The 15194-nt window shown below is 43.8% G+C and overlaps 1 protein-coding gene across 3 annotated transcripts in view; it reads left to right on the top strand.

Moving 5' to 3' along the window:
• Window positions 1-13101: 13101 nt before the first annotated feature.
• anks6 (ankyrin repeat and sterile alpha motif domain containing 6) overlaps window positions 13102-15194 on the top strand; it is an 11015-nt gene continuing 8922 nt past the window's right edge. The window contains exons 1-2 of one of the 3 annotated variants that reach the window (XM_077012103.1): window positions 13102-14006; window positions 14515-15032. In XM_077012103.1, the coding sequence (XP_076868218.1) occupies window positions 13690-14006; window positions 14515-15032 (835 nt within the window). In that variant the 5' untranslated portion in view covers window positions 13102-13689. The remainder of the gene's footprint in view (window positions 14007-14514; window positions 15033-15194) is intronic. The other 2 variants (XM_077012104.1, XM_077012105.1) reach the window with 2 other exon arrangements.

Here is a 15194-nt window from a genome sequence, read left to right as displayed (position 1 = left end):
TATTTACAGTGCTGATCCTCTAAATTCAATATGCTCAAAAATAAAACACAATCACTTCTCTTATTCATTTGTTATTGTTTATTATGCCAGCACAAGGCAGTGAATGTTCCATATATGGTGCTCATATTTTATGATTTATCATATGAATATATTTTAAGATGAGTCTCTCTCATCTCAGCTTTTGTGGTTATAGCTAGCAGGAGAGATTGGACCTCTCTAGCCAGACTACTTTTCACAGGCTTTCAACATTTCAGCATTGCTACTGGATACTGACCACTGTCTTTCTGTGGCTTCTCCACTGGAGACATTAAACCTAGAGACATTAAATCAGCAAGGCAAAAACCAGATATATCATTAATGCAATGGCCATTAGAATCTGGGAGTGTTTTAGTGTTGCTCTCTATTTACTTTGGCCCCGCCGCTTGTGTTGTGATTATTGGAGTTAGATGATTGGTTCTCTGGAGTCTACCTGTCTCTGTTATGATTGGTTCTCTGGAGTCTGTCTGTCTCCATTATGATTGGTTCTCTGGAGTCTGCCTGTCTTTGTTATGCCCAATTTGCCCTAACTCTCTCTGTTGCCTACTGCAACCATTTGTTACAGCTACCAGCAACATAAAGGAACATTCTGACAGAGTCACTTCCATTTTCAAATAAGGCTATATATCTTCAGAAAAAAACAATGCCAGCCACTGGGGAGAAAAAAGTCGTTTATCATTGCACAAAATTACAGACTACACCACGCAAAGAATAAAAGCAATATTGCTAAACCAGGGGAATACCTCAAACATCAGGACTTTTCATGAACATCAGGTGGCAATAACAGCTTCAACTATTCAAAAAAGAGAAAAGTTGTTCTGCTGGTTTTAACTTCAAGGTCACACCTCTGTTCTCCAGGCATTATAGAAATATCCACTTTAACTTTACACTGTGTGAGCCTCTCTGCCCCACAGACATGTGACCATATCTCCCACTAACCCTAACCCTAAACCCACTAACCCTAACCCCCTAACACTAACCCTAACCCTAACCCTAATCCTTCATCAGTGGTGACGACAACCCATGTTTACAGCGGGAGGGAGATATTGTCACCTTAAAAACTTCCTCCAGCTCCACCAGCCTGGAGGTTTTTGCCTGGCAGTCAGGCTCAGCGCCCTCTATTTCTCTAACGCATCGCTCCAGCTCTTTGAAGCGCCGGTGAAGCTATAATTACTATCATATAATTTAAAAAGTAACATAACCCTAACCCAAAAACCACTTTGGTAATATCGGGACTACTTTAGAAATATGATATATTAATATTTTTTTTATGACACTTCTATGAAACCCTAATACCTTAATGAAGTCCACTGCAATCCCTGATTCCAAAAAAAGTCTTCAGGTTGGAGAAATCCACTGATTTCATGCTTTGACTTGAAATGACTACAAAACACATGGACGGTGGGAGATTCTTTATATGCATATCAGTCAAATACACCAATCACAATGAGCCTTTCAAAAAAAGGGGACGCGATGGTGATAAAGACTGGGCACCCGGGGGCGTAACATACAATTATAGATTCCAATTGGAACCGCTTTTGTACTATGGGGGACACAAAGACTATAAAGACCCTAACCCAAAGTGATTTTTCTCTCACTGTTAGCAAAAAAAAATTTTAACTTGTGGGGGGTTGCCAAGGCCAGCCACCACATGAAACTGCACCAATAGATTCTAAATCCCAACCGCCCTGGGACTGACATATCGAAACCGCCGAGCCCTGGCTCAAACGGCCAGGGCATGGCCAACGTTTCAATTTTCGATGCTAGTCAATGTAGACTTAAAGCAGCAAAAAACTATAAAACCAGGGGCACCGTGGGCCAACTCCTATGCCGAGCCACACTGAACCGTAGAGTGTCAGTCAGGGGGATGCCCCGACGAGGCTCACCGAATTTCAGACCCCTGGCTCGAACTGGCCCAGACCCATGAACTTTTGAAAGTGGAAAAACCGCCTGTGGGACTTAAAGGGTTCTAGAAGAACGAAAATGCACGAGCCAACAAGGCTCGCCGAGTTTCGTACCCCTACACCCGAAGGGGGCCGAACGGCAGCCGAAAAGTGGCTTTATTTTAGGCCCGTGTCACAAAGGTCAGCCATTCAGCACACAAACCACTTTCGTACTATGGGGGACACGATGGGAATACAGACCCTAACCTGGAATGGGTACTTTGAGCCAGGCCGACATAGACCCTACCCCTAACATGCCCCCCCCCCAACCCTAACCCACTAAACCTAACCCTAACCATGCCCCCCACTGCCACATAGCTATAATTAACAAAGACATACAATATAGCCTACAGTAACATAATTGAATAACTTGAATAATAAACTACGTAGCATACACAAAAAGCACTTGCTGGCTTCTGGCCACAGTGACCTCAGTGGCAGTGTGTTCATTAATGTTAATGAATTGCAGATGCACAAAGATCGAATCCTCAAGAAAACCCAGTAATAATTCCAAACAAAGTTTGTTCTCTCTCTCTCTCTCTCTCTCTCTCTCTCTCTCTCTCGCTCTCTCCCTCCCTCTCTCACACATTCTCTCTCTCACACACAGACACACACTCAAACCAAATCCCAAACCACGTATTCATGGTCATGCCATCCACAAATGTGCACATGAGAGCTGCAGATGATGTGAGCTGTCCCATTTCTCATTCTCACAATCAAAGAGTTGCTCATGATCCCTGCGATAATGAGGCTTAGACGTAGCCTATTACCCAAAATTCCATGAGATACTGGCAAGGACCAATCAGAATGGATGATTTTGTGACATCCGTTGCTAAGTAACTGTTGCCTTCAGCCTTGTGCCTGCTCAGTCCTGCCATGTCACAATCACACATTATAGTGCATTTTCAGCATGTAACTCTGGGCTTTGCTAATGTGAAGGGATAAATAATCAGACAAGTGCACTGAACTGCACACACTCCTACACATCAGGAAGGCAACACCAAACTGCACATCAAAAAATACCAAAATGCTGCAGGGAGACAGCCCTGGTTAACCAGCAAGATTGCACCTGTATGTCATTAATGGTAGTCTAATTTTTGTCTCAGTAGTTGGAATGATAGGTAATTAGATTATAGGAGCAGAAAAAGAGTTCCCACACTGGAGAAGAAACCTCTCAGATGAGTGGAAACATCAGTAAAGGATTCCCAGATCACTTTATTATGTTTAGTAAGCAATATTTCTGCCTCCCACATCCATGCCAATCCCCAACTCAACAGAAATACTGCCTTACCAAATTCTGTGCAGTGATTGGTGGAAACGTGTGACACTGAATATGTCTTAACACATCTTAAGGGAGCAATGTGTCCCTTGTGTTCATTCTGCTGTGTATGGACTCTGTCAGATTTGCTTGAATATTCAATTAATCTAAAGGTTCTGCTAGTAGTGACAGCACCTCAGGAACAAAAACAGGAGGTTTTGTGGAAATTGCCACATGCATCTTAAAATATATGCAGATTATATTCATAGTTATTTTATTCCCATAATGCATTGCTGCATGGAGGATATTGCTTTAGTCTCACAGTTGAAACTTGATGGAACTAAAAAGAGAATCAATTTGATACATGAACTGTGAACATGGAAATAAAAGGATATTTTCTTATCTCTGTTCCTCTAAATGTATCTCTCCATTTGCACATTTAGATAAAACTTCAGAAAATCAATTAGAGAACTCAGAGTGTGATTATATGTGTGGAGCTCCATTTAGGAGAAGGGGAGGATGGAGGAGGGAGGTGGAAGGAGAAGAATGGGCGGGGTGTTGAGGAAAAGTGTCTGCTGATCCCAGGAAGCAGGTCCACTTCTTCATGTTATTACTAATCCGCTAGTCCAACACTACACAGAAGCTCTGTGGCCTCTGAGTGTGACTAGCAGGGTTCTTTCACAGATTAATCACTTAGATTAGAAGTATGCTGCAAAGTCCGTGTCATGGACACCCCCCCCCCCCCATGCAGAAACTGTATCCTCACCTGATAATTAACTACAAGCACTTGTGCCTTATTTGTCCCTTTTTAAAGCCTGTAGCTGCTGTCCTCCAGTCCTCCAGTACAGTAACTAGACATCACCCACTGGCCCATCTCACTGTGCTATGCATCTGTATTGCCAGCTGTTAGATCACCACTGTGCACATTACTGTGTTCGTTATGAGGAACTGTATCTCCCTGCCTGCCACCATCACCGTCAGCCCCTATGCTATGAGCAGGAGGGTTAACCCCTTAAAGTCACAGGACCTGTAGTAGTCCTGATAATCTCTTAAAGTCACGGGACCTGTTGTAGTCCTGATAATCTCTTAAAGTCACCTGTTGTAGTCCTCCTGATAATTAATTTCTTAAAGTTCCTGGATCTGCTGGTAGTTTCTGCACCTCATTCTTTACCTTTTAATCTGCAAACCTCTCACATTAGTTTCTATGTAGATACCAAAGAATTCAAATTAATAATTGATTAATAAGGGTTTTGATAGGAAAAATCAATTCTGATAATATCTCTATAGTGAATATTTGTAATGTGAATATTTGTCCTTTGAATCATTTCTTGGTGCCAGTAAATATGAACCAAGGTTATTTTAAAAAAAGAAACAATTTTCATGTCAGACTGAGATGCAGTCAGTTACCCTACAAGTTGAAATTTCATTGCTTACAGTACAAGTTATAGTTTGTTTCATCTAAGAAAATGCTGTGCATTAGTACTTCTATCAAAAGAAATTCTGCAAAAAATGATTTATTTGAGGGGGTCTGCTTTTAGGCTGTGATGACTCAGTCATATGCTGTTGTTCCACTTGCCAGTGCTTTCATTTTATGAGAAAACTTCCTCTGTCCTGCTACTGCTGGATAAAAGGTAATGTCGACAGAATCACGCAGAGAATCCAATATACAGCATATAACAGCGTATTTTGTTTTCTAAGTTCAGAAATTGGTTTAAAGTACAGCTTAAAATTACATTTTCTTTTGATTGTAATTCAATTGAACTAAATGATCTGTCAATGTATCTTGATGTAATCCTTACATAACATGGTATTTGCTGGAACTTATCTGGTATTTGTACCGGGCAATAAGCACTACATAATTAATAAAATAAAAAATGAAAGGAAGATTATTTAATGCAATTTTACTTAATTGACTTGAATTGGCTGAAATTGTCCAACATCAACCAAAGGCTTCCACTTCTACTAATGTATGATGTTAGACTGCCCCCAACTGGTCGATTTTTTTCTAAAAACGTTATTGTATTGATGATGCAACACTAATCTTCTTTACGTAGGAATATTTCAGATTTATTTTGATATTTTAAACAACATAATGATAACTTTAAAATTATCAATAATGTAGCTGACTTTTTGGGCAAAAAAATCATAAATAAATAGATTTTTGATTTCAGGTGTAGTGTACTGGTGTTGTTTAAAAGGTACAAAAAAACCTTTCCTAGTACAAATTGCAGTGCGATTTCCAGAAAAAAACAAGGTTTTTCAAATTATTGTAAAAGTCTGTTATAATAATCTAATACTACCAACTAATAGTTTCATCTCATTTACATTTACTCCTTTTTTACAGTTTTTGACAACTGCTAACATGCGTTTCCCGATACATTGTCAAAACTCTAAACACAGCAACACATTTATCTCACACAAATAGCCAAATAGTTAATATTGTGTTCAAAAGCGCATTTTCTTAACTAAATAACAACTCTGCATAAAAACACAGCAAACATTAAAACACAGCAAACCTGGTTCAGTATCCAATCATTCTTTCAAACACTAGCACAGATTCTCTATTCGAGATGAACATAGTCAATCACTGCACAACCACTGTAAAAAAACTAACATTTAAGTAACTCGTATTCATCCTATCACTATCAGTGATCATGCACCGGTCTGTCTCTCTGTGACACAGAAAAGAACCACACCAGCAACTAGGAACTGGAGACTAAATACATCATTACTTAAGGAACAAGATTTCATTAATTACTTCAAAAATGAATGGGCAACATATTTAGAAAATAATGATTTGCCAGGAACCTCACCCTGTGTTCTTTGGGAAGCAGGGAAGGCAGTAATGCGGGGGAAAATAATATCCTACTGTACACATAAGAAAAATAAAGAACACTTAGAATTGGAAGAGAAAATAAAATCTTTAGAAGCTGCCCATGCTGCTTCACCACAAGAACACACACTGAACAAGCTGAGGAAACTCAAACTGGAATTAAATGAAATAATAGATTAAAAGACACAATTTTTACTGCAAAGGCTGCGCTGGCAGAATTTTGAACATGGCAATAAATCCGGAAAACTCCTTGCTAATCAATTAAAGCCTAATAAGGAAAAAACAACTACAGTGGGGAAAATAAGTATTTAGTCAGTCACCAATTGTGCAAGTTCTCCCACTTAAAAAGATGAGAGAGGCCTGTAATTGACATCATAGGTAGACCTCAACTATGAGAGACAAAATGTGAAAAAAAAATTGAGAAAATCATTTTGTCTGACTTTTAAAGAATTTATTTGCAAATAATGGTGGAAAATAAGTATTTGGTCACCTACAAACAAGCAAGATTTCTGGCTGTCACAGACCTGTAACTTATTTTTTAAGAGGCTCGTCTTTCCCCCACTCATTACCTGTATTAATGGCACCTCTTTGAAGTCGTTAACAATATAAAAGACACCTGCCCACAACCTCAAACAGTCACATTCCAAACTCCACTATGGTGAAGACGAAAGAGCTGTCAGAGGACACCAGAAACCGAATGGTAGACCTGCACCAGGCTGGGAAGACTGAATCTGCAATAGGCAAGCAGCTTGGTGTGAAGAAATCTACTGTGGGAGCAATAATCAGAAAATGGAAGACCTACAAGACCACTACTAATCTCCCTCGATCTGGGGCTCCACGCAAGATCTCAGCCCGTGGAGTCAAAATGATCACAAGAACGGTGAGGAAAAATACCAGAACCACAAGGGGGGATCTAGTGAATGACCTGCAGAAAGCTGGGACCAACGTTACAAAGGCTACCATCAGCAACACACTACGACGCCAGGAACTCAGATCTTGCAGTGCCAGACGTGTCCCCCTGCTTAAGCCAGTCCATATCCAGGCACATCTGAAGTTTGCTAGAGAGCATTTGGATGTTTCAGAAGAGTATTGGGAGAATGTCATATGGTCAGATGAAACCAAAGTACAACTATTTGGTAAAAACACAACTCGTCGTGTTTGGAGGATAGTGAAGGCTGAGTTGCATCCAAAGAACACCATACCAACTGTGAAGCATGGGGTGGCAACATCATGCTTTGGGGCTGTTTCTCTGCAAAGGGACCAGGACGACTGGTCCGTGTACATGAAAGAATGAATGGGGCCATGTATTGTGAGATTTTGGGTGCAAACCTCCTTCCATCAGCAAGGGCAATGAAGATGAAACGTGGCTGGGTCTTTCAGCATGACAATGATCCCAAGCACACTGCCAGGGCAACAAAGGAGTGGCTTCGTAAGAAACATTTCAAAGTCCTGGAGTGGCCTAGCCAGTCTCCCGATCTCAACCCCATCGAAAACCTTTGAAGGGAGTTAAAAGTCCGTGTTGCCCGCCGACAGCCCCAAAACATCACTGCTCTAGAGGAGATCTGCATGGAGGAATGGGCCAACATACCAGCAACAGTGTGTGCCAACCTTGTGAAGATTTACAGAAAACGTTTGACCTCTGTCATTGCCAACAGAGGATATACAACAAAGTATTGAGATGAACTTTTGTTATTGACCAAATACTTATTTTCCACCATTATTTGCAAATAAATTCTTTAAAAGTCAGACAAAATGATTTTCTCAATTTTTTTTTTCACATTTTGTCTCTCATAGTTGAGGTCTACCTATGATGTCAATTACAGGCCTCTCTCATCTTTTTAAGTGGGAGAACTTACACAATTGGTGACTGACTAAATACTTATTTTCCCCACTGTATCTTCTATTACAGTTTTTGACGACTGCTAACGTGCATTTCAATACTTGTGATACATTGTCAAAACTCTAAACACAGCAACACATTTATCTCACACAAATAGCCAAATAGTTAATATCATGTTCAAAAGCGCATTTTCTTAACTAAGCAGGTGCTGGCCCTTAGGGGGGTGGCCGGCCTCCCCTGCAGGGCTAGGTGGCGGGACCCGGGGCTCGACGCCTGGGGCCCTGCCCGCGCGGGGGGGACCTGTGCCGCTGTGGGCGCACCGTTGGGTGGCGTGGGTCGGTCGGCCTTATGTCGGGGCGTCGGGTCTGGGCCTTGGGGCTCTGAGGTGCCTGGGTGGTGGGGGTGGGGCGGTGGCTATTGGGGGTATCTGGGGTGAGCCAGGGGCGCTGGGTTCCGGACACAGACCAGCACATCTTCAACCCTGTTGATGTCTGTCGTCATTTGATCATGGGTGAGATGTGCACATGGCACAAGGTGTGTGGGTGTATATGTGTGTGGAGAAGTATATATGGGATGAATGTGTGTGGGTGTACATATGGGATGAATGTGTGTGGGAGTATATATGTGTGGAGATGTATATATGGGTTGAATGTGTGTGGTTGTACATATGGGATGAATGTGTGTGGGTGTATACGTGTGTGAGAGAGAGTATGTGTTTAGGTATATGTAGATGTCTACTCTCGGCGGTGGGGGGGGAGGGGTGGGGGGGCGGGATTGGATACGGTGACGGGGTGGGATGTCCCCCTAGTCTCCCCGGGTTGACCGCTCCCTGCCTCGAGGCGGGGGGGGGGGGGGGGGGGGGGGGGGGCAGCGAAGCTCGGTGCCTAATGAGCCAGCTAGCAAGCAGGCTCTCCTCTTCCAGAGGACCATTTCCTGTGGACATACGCATTTCTACCCACCCACCCCCCACACATACATACACACTGGGGGCAGGCATGTACCCAGAGGTTGACGAGGTGGGCCTGCTACCATGGTTCACCCGTCTCCTCACCACTGTCTGTCCCTCAGTTTTTACTGCACTTTAGACATTGAGGGCCTTTGAAGTGACGGTGTGGACACACAATGTCCAGTGGCCCGGGCCCTTGCCGACATTTTTCCTAGCACCTGTCCCCGCAATTTTAACTACACCATAGTATCACACACTACCACACATGCATATACACCAACACCTACACAGCACTGGGGGTGGAAGGGTGGAAAGGCCTTCCTTCACCCGTTTCCTGCTCCCTACTGGGGCGGGGGTGGGTCGCTGGCGCGGGGCTGGGCTGGGGGCATCCTGGGGCTGCTGCCGATCCTTGCTGGTCCAGCCATTTGCCCCCACCGCAGAGAGTGTGTTAGTTTGGATGAATGTGTGTTTTTGTCCTTGTCTCTGTTTGTATAGGTAGATGAATGAGTACGTGTTGGGTGGGGGGATATAGGGACGTGTGTATATATTGGGGTGAATGTGTGAGTACATATGTGGGGGTATATATGTCCGCAAAGTGTATATGGGTGTGGGTGAATGTGTGTGGGAATGTATGTTGAAGTGAATGTACATGTGTGTGTAGGTGTATATATGCAGAGGCGGTCTTTGCATAGAGGCGTTGCTAGGCAATTGCCTTGGGCCCCTCCCACTGTAGGGCCCCCTTGTCTAGCTAAAGTTAGACAACTTTTCAGTCGTCAGGTTTTTGTGCCGTTCGCACTACACGACTGGTTGTGCTGTAATCGCGAATCTTTCAGTTGTTGTGGCTTTCACACTACATGACTGATCGGCAACGCGGGCTCACGAATTAAACGACTGGGGAATCGCCGACTCATCTGGCTGCCGTCCAAAAACACGAGAACATGAAAACGAAACTCTCGCGAGAACCAGCAACACCACGAAGAAGAAAAAAACAATGTACATGTACTCCACATTTTCGTTATTATTATTATTTTTTACCGTTTAAACACTCCATAGTCCCAAATTGCCAGAATTATTTAATCTCTCCGTTGCAGTGAACATAGATATAGTCAATCGCACTATTTCTCCAGTGCTGTCACAATAACTTAAACACAGTGTTGTAGTAAAGTTGTATGAAGCTAGACGCTGCTGTTGACTCAGTCGCCGACTGGGCTACATATTAAACATGCTACATATTAAACATGCTAGATATCTGCCGGTCGTCTGCGATGAGTCGGCGACCACTCGGCGAGCGTCTTTCAGCAGTTCACGCTACACGACTGAGCGAGCGCCGAGTGATCCCCGATTTGCCTCCGACCAGTTTCTGTCGGCGATCTACAAAAACAGTCGGCGACTGAAAAACCAGCCTAAAATCGTGTAGTGTGAACCTGAACTTATTTCTCGCATATTAATGTTGATGGGCCCCCTAGCTAAATTCGCCTTGAGCCCCCAAATTGCTAAGTCCGCCACTGTATATATGTGAGGGTCTACATATGAGGGTGAGTTTGGGGTGTGTGTGTGTATACATATGTGTATAAGGATGGGTGTAGGTCAGTGGCGATTGCTCTAAGACTGCAAGGGAAGCTCAGCTTCCCCTAAAATGTCAAAAAATAAGTGATCAAACATATAGCCTACTGTTGTGTGTACATCATTGACTAAATATGCGCTACAACGCGCTCAACTTTTGTTGAATCAGCTTCTTATCACTGGTAACAACGCGGCTTTCCTCTCACTCTCACGTAATTTGTTGAGTGGATTGCAGATTGGCTACCGTGAATGTCAATCAAAATACAACCGTCAGTGAAGATGTGCGATTCATCTACTACTATTTTATGTGACGCGATCTACACACATTCCTTCGCGATCGACCGACACTTCCTTCGCGATCGACGTAATGAGCACCCCTGGTCTACAGAGTTCAATAGCGAAGCAAAGAGTGCAGTGAAACGAGACGAGCTATTGGATAAATGCTGGGCTTTGTCCCGCCCATCGGACGCTCAGCGTCTCTGGGGGTCTATGGGGCAGTGGGCTGGCCTCGGCTGGCCCGGACGCTCAGTTTCTGCATGATGATTGGATGATCTGTCTGAGGCTGAATCCCTTTTTGATTGACAGCGAAATGAGCGAATCAGCGATCTTTTGGTGTAAACCTCTGCGGGAGCGTTTAACTTTAATTTTTTTTTATATTCATTCTGAGTTGAACCGGAGATTTTCCTAATCCTCTTAGCGGTATTTTCTTCATTAAAAGAAATGAAGAAAGAAAAGTTTCTGGTTGGTACGACGGGGTCACAGAACATTTTCTTGAAAAGGAACGGGTAGAATTTATGTATAAATAAACCGACACATTTTATGATGTAGGCCCAAATTGAGCTTCCCCTCCTTGAAAGACCAGCATCCGCCACTGGTGTAGGTGTATACATGGTAAGGGTGTATATAAGGGGTAGTGTGCAGGTATGTAGGGGTGTATATATGGGGGTGAATGTAAGTAAGAGTGTATGTGTGGGGACGGCTGGTTCTGGGTCTGGGGCTTATTGTGCCCGGTCCTCTCCCGGCTGCTCCCCTGTGGTTACTGCTCCACTCCAGAGGGGGGGCGGTTGTGATCCGGGGCGGCTCGGGGCTCCTCGGCGGGAGGGGGGCCCTGCTGGGTGGGGGGTGGTTCCCGGGGGTGCGTGGCACTGGGGCTTTGCTACTGGCCCATGGCGGGGGGGCGGGGGGGGGCTCTGTTTCCTCTGGTTCCCCTGGACCTGCACTCGTTGACTGGGGGGGCGCTGTCCGGGGTCTCCCTTTCCTGCCTGCTGGGGCGGGCGTGCGGGGGTCACTGGGAAGTGCGGCTCTGGGACTCCACAGCTCCTGGGGGGGCCGTGGGTAGGTGGGATTCCCGGGTCTTTCTCTGCCTACCTCTGGCCTCTGGGGGGATGTAGTCACAGCTCTCTACCCTTGCTGGCAAGTACATTCTGTACGTTTATCCTATGTTGCACATTTGTGTTGCACATAAACACACATTCATACATACATATACATCACAGTCATTTGTGCTGTATGTCTTGGGTACTTCGCAGTGGTCATTTGAGCTGGTTGTTTTTTTTAAATATATATTTACTTTTTAATTTTTTATTTGTATTTGTATTTGTAAATATATATGTATTTATATTTATTTACAAATATTTACAAATATTATATATTTGTAAATATATGTATTTTTTAATTTATTTATTTTTCCCCGCCCCCTTTCCCCCTTTCTCTCTCTCTCCCCCTCTTTTCTTTTCCCCTCTTTTCTATATTCTATCCTCTCATGGTCCACCTAACCCCAATAATTGTCATCACTTCGCACTTTATTACACAGAACTGTTATTATTTGATCTATTATTTGAAATAAAAACAAAGTTGTCCTCCAAAGATGGGGGGTGGAGGTGGGCCCAAAAAAAAATGAACTGACTAAGAAAACAACAGATGTTACTGTAAAATGTCTGTTGTTTGCTGGGAGAGGGTAAAATATTACATGTAATACTGTTTCTGTATTGCCATCAAATTTTTGTTTTTTTACAGTGGTTGTGCAGTGATTGACTATGTTCATCTCGAAAAGAGAATATGTGCTAGTGTTTGAAAGAATGATTGGATACTGAACCAGGTTTGCTGTGTTTTAACAAAGTTGTTTGCATTGTGAAATGCAAAGTTGTTATTTAGTTAAGATGGTGTCCCCCCCCCCCCCCCCCCCATCCCCACTACACCCCTGCTTCCACCCCTCCATACTGAAAAAAAGTTCCTTAGTGGGGTTGAGGAAAGGCGAGTAGGGCGGGAGGAAAAGGGACATCACTCTTAGATGGTCTATAAACCAATTTGTGATGACATGAGAATGACAAAATTCTGCATTGTCTCATCACAAATGTCCTCGTGTTTCCTCCCACCTGTTCCATTTCTGCTTCTGGAACCAGTTGTTGGTAGAGTTCATTCAAAAATGAAAGAAGGAGATCACTGTAATAAGGACCAATCTGGCATTTTTGAAGGACCAAACCAGCACTTGAGATTGCAGAACAAATTGTTATATTTGCTCCTCTCTGACCCGGTACATTACTGTACTTCATTTTATACTTTTTATAAATATATATATTTTTTTATACTATACTTCATTTATCTATATGTGCAAAAAATGTGTACAACAGTAATAACTTTTCAGCTGCCTTTGTTTTGGCAGAATTTGGCATTTTATACGATAATTAAGGTTTTGAACCTTAGGTTTTCATTTTTGGCATGCTGTGTGCAAGCAATTGTAAATAAGGCAAAAATTATCCAGAATTTTGTTATTGGATAACCTTGTGTGTATAGAACATTTAAGCATTATAAAAACAGGTAAAATGACTGCATTTTGTGCAACATGAGTTGAACTAATAGTATAGCCACTGAAGACTGATATTGTGTTCACTGTGTTTAGAGTTTTGAAAATGTGGCTACAGATTGGACAAACGCATTATAGCAGTAGTCAAAAACTGTAAAGGTTTTGCCAGTATGGATTTTCGTAAATGACGTCAGCAGACGCTGCAGCAGAATTGGGCGAAAAGTCTCTCTGACGCAGTGTTGACGCATGCGCAGTGTTGCGGTTGAAAAAGTTTCCAGGGCTGTAACAAATACTTATAGTAGCAAAAAATCTGTGCTTTTTAAATAACCAACAGTTTCCAACTGTATTCTTAGTAGAGTCGTAACATTGCAAATGTGTTGTTTTCAGAACTTTAACAAAGTTACCGCGTGTCCGTGTGGTTAAAATGTATTTCAAGTCTGGGCGGCCAGTGGGCAGCGCGCGCTAAGATGAACTCCGTGCTGCTGCTGCGCGCGTGCGACGAGGGCGACTATGAGAGCGCGAGGAGGATCCTGGACCCCGCGGGGAGCGAGTCGGGCAGACAGTCTCGAGCGCGTCTGGACTCGGTGTCGGAGTGCGGTGTGGACGGGGCCCGGGGAACGGGGCCGCTGGTGGCCGTAGACTGCACGGACGAAGAAGGCAACACGGCGCTGCACTTCTCCTGCGCGGGGGGACACGAGCACTTGGTCCGGTTTCTGCTCCGCAAAGGGGCGTCTGTGGACAGCCGGAACAACTACGGCTGGACGCCACTCATGCAGGCAGCGAGGTGGAGTTATTTTACTATAACAACTTATAATCACCAGATTTATGTCTAGATTAAGTTGTATTACATTGTATTTTTTATTACATGGTATTATAATTTGCAGTCCAGAGTCTCTTCTGTCTTCGCCTTGTGATGGAAAATCCAAAATGTGTATTCAAATCCAAAAGTATTTCACACTAGTAGTGTTAGTGTGTAGTGTTGTAATCCCAGACCGTAGTCTGTAGTCCCGCTAATGAATAGACTGTCTCCAACCACACCTGAGTAAACCCATCAACCGCTCGTCCGGGTCTCCATGGGGTTAGAGCACTAAAACAGGAGACACGTTGTTGATGAAAACGCCCCTCTGTTTATGTGCCGTTTGGTCTTTGTTTTACTGCATTGTCTTTATTTATGTTCTTCATCTGAATAATCCCTGAATAGTAAGTTTTTCTCTTTGGTAGAGAATTGTGAATGAGGTGTTTCAGGTTTCGATTAAGCAGATCCTGGCTATATTCTCCTCTGTGTGTTGCAGGTTTGGCCATCTGAGTGTGACTCACATCCTGCTGGAGAATGGTGCAGAGGTCAATGGCAGGAATCGCATGGGGGCCAGCGTGCTGTCTATGGCAGCCCGAGGAGGACACGCACACGTGGCCAAGCTTCTCCTGGAGCACGGCGCTTTTGTGGATGACTTCGATCACCTCTCTGCAGCTGACAGCACGAACAACGGCGAGCCCAGTGACAATGGGAAGAACTTTTTGGATATCACGCCCTTGCTGGTTGGTGCTCAGCATGGTCACGAAGCCGTGACGAGGCTGCTTCTAGACTGGGGTGCTGACGTGAACTTTTCTCAGAAGACGACATGTTGGAGTGCGCTCATGTTGGCCACGCTGAGTGGTGAGGTCAGCGTGGCGGAGCAGCTGGTGGAGCGAGGAGCTGATCCTGACCATCTCAACGTTCTGGCCAAAACAGCTTTTGAAGTTGCACTACAGCTTAATCATAAAGAGGTGAAATGCTACCTAGACTCCATTACCACCGTTCGGCCACAACCTGGTAAGATGGGCAGAGGAACATTATCCTGCAATGTTATGGAGCAGAGGAACATTATCCTGCATTAGATGTTCTGCAATGTTATGGAGCAAATGCTGCATTCTCAGAGATTCTGGCCTATACATCTGAGATTATTCTGATCTCGATCTTGATTAAATGAACAGA

Source organism: Brachyhypopomus gauderio, chromosome 7 (genome assembly GCF_052324685.1).
Source record: "Brachyhypopomus gauderio isolate BG-103 chromosome 7, BGAUD_0.2, whole genome shotgun sequence".
Classification (NCBI taxonomy): Eukaryota; Metazoa; Chordata; class Actinopteri; order Gymnotiformes; family Hypopomidae; genus Brachyhypopomus; species Brachyhypopomus gauderio.
The sequence above is the reverse complement of the archived record's forward strand: the minus strand, read 5'-3'. Positions and strand labels throughout refer to the sequence as shown.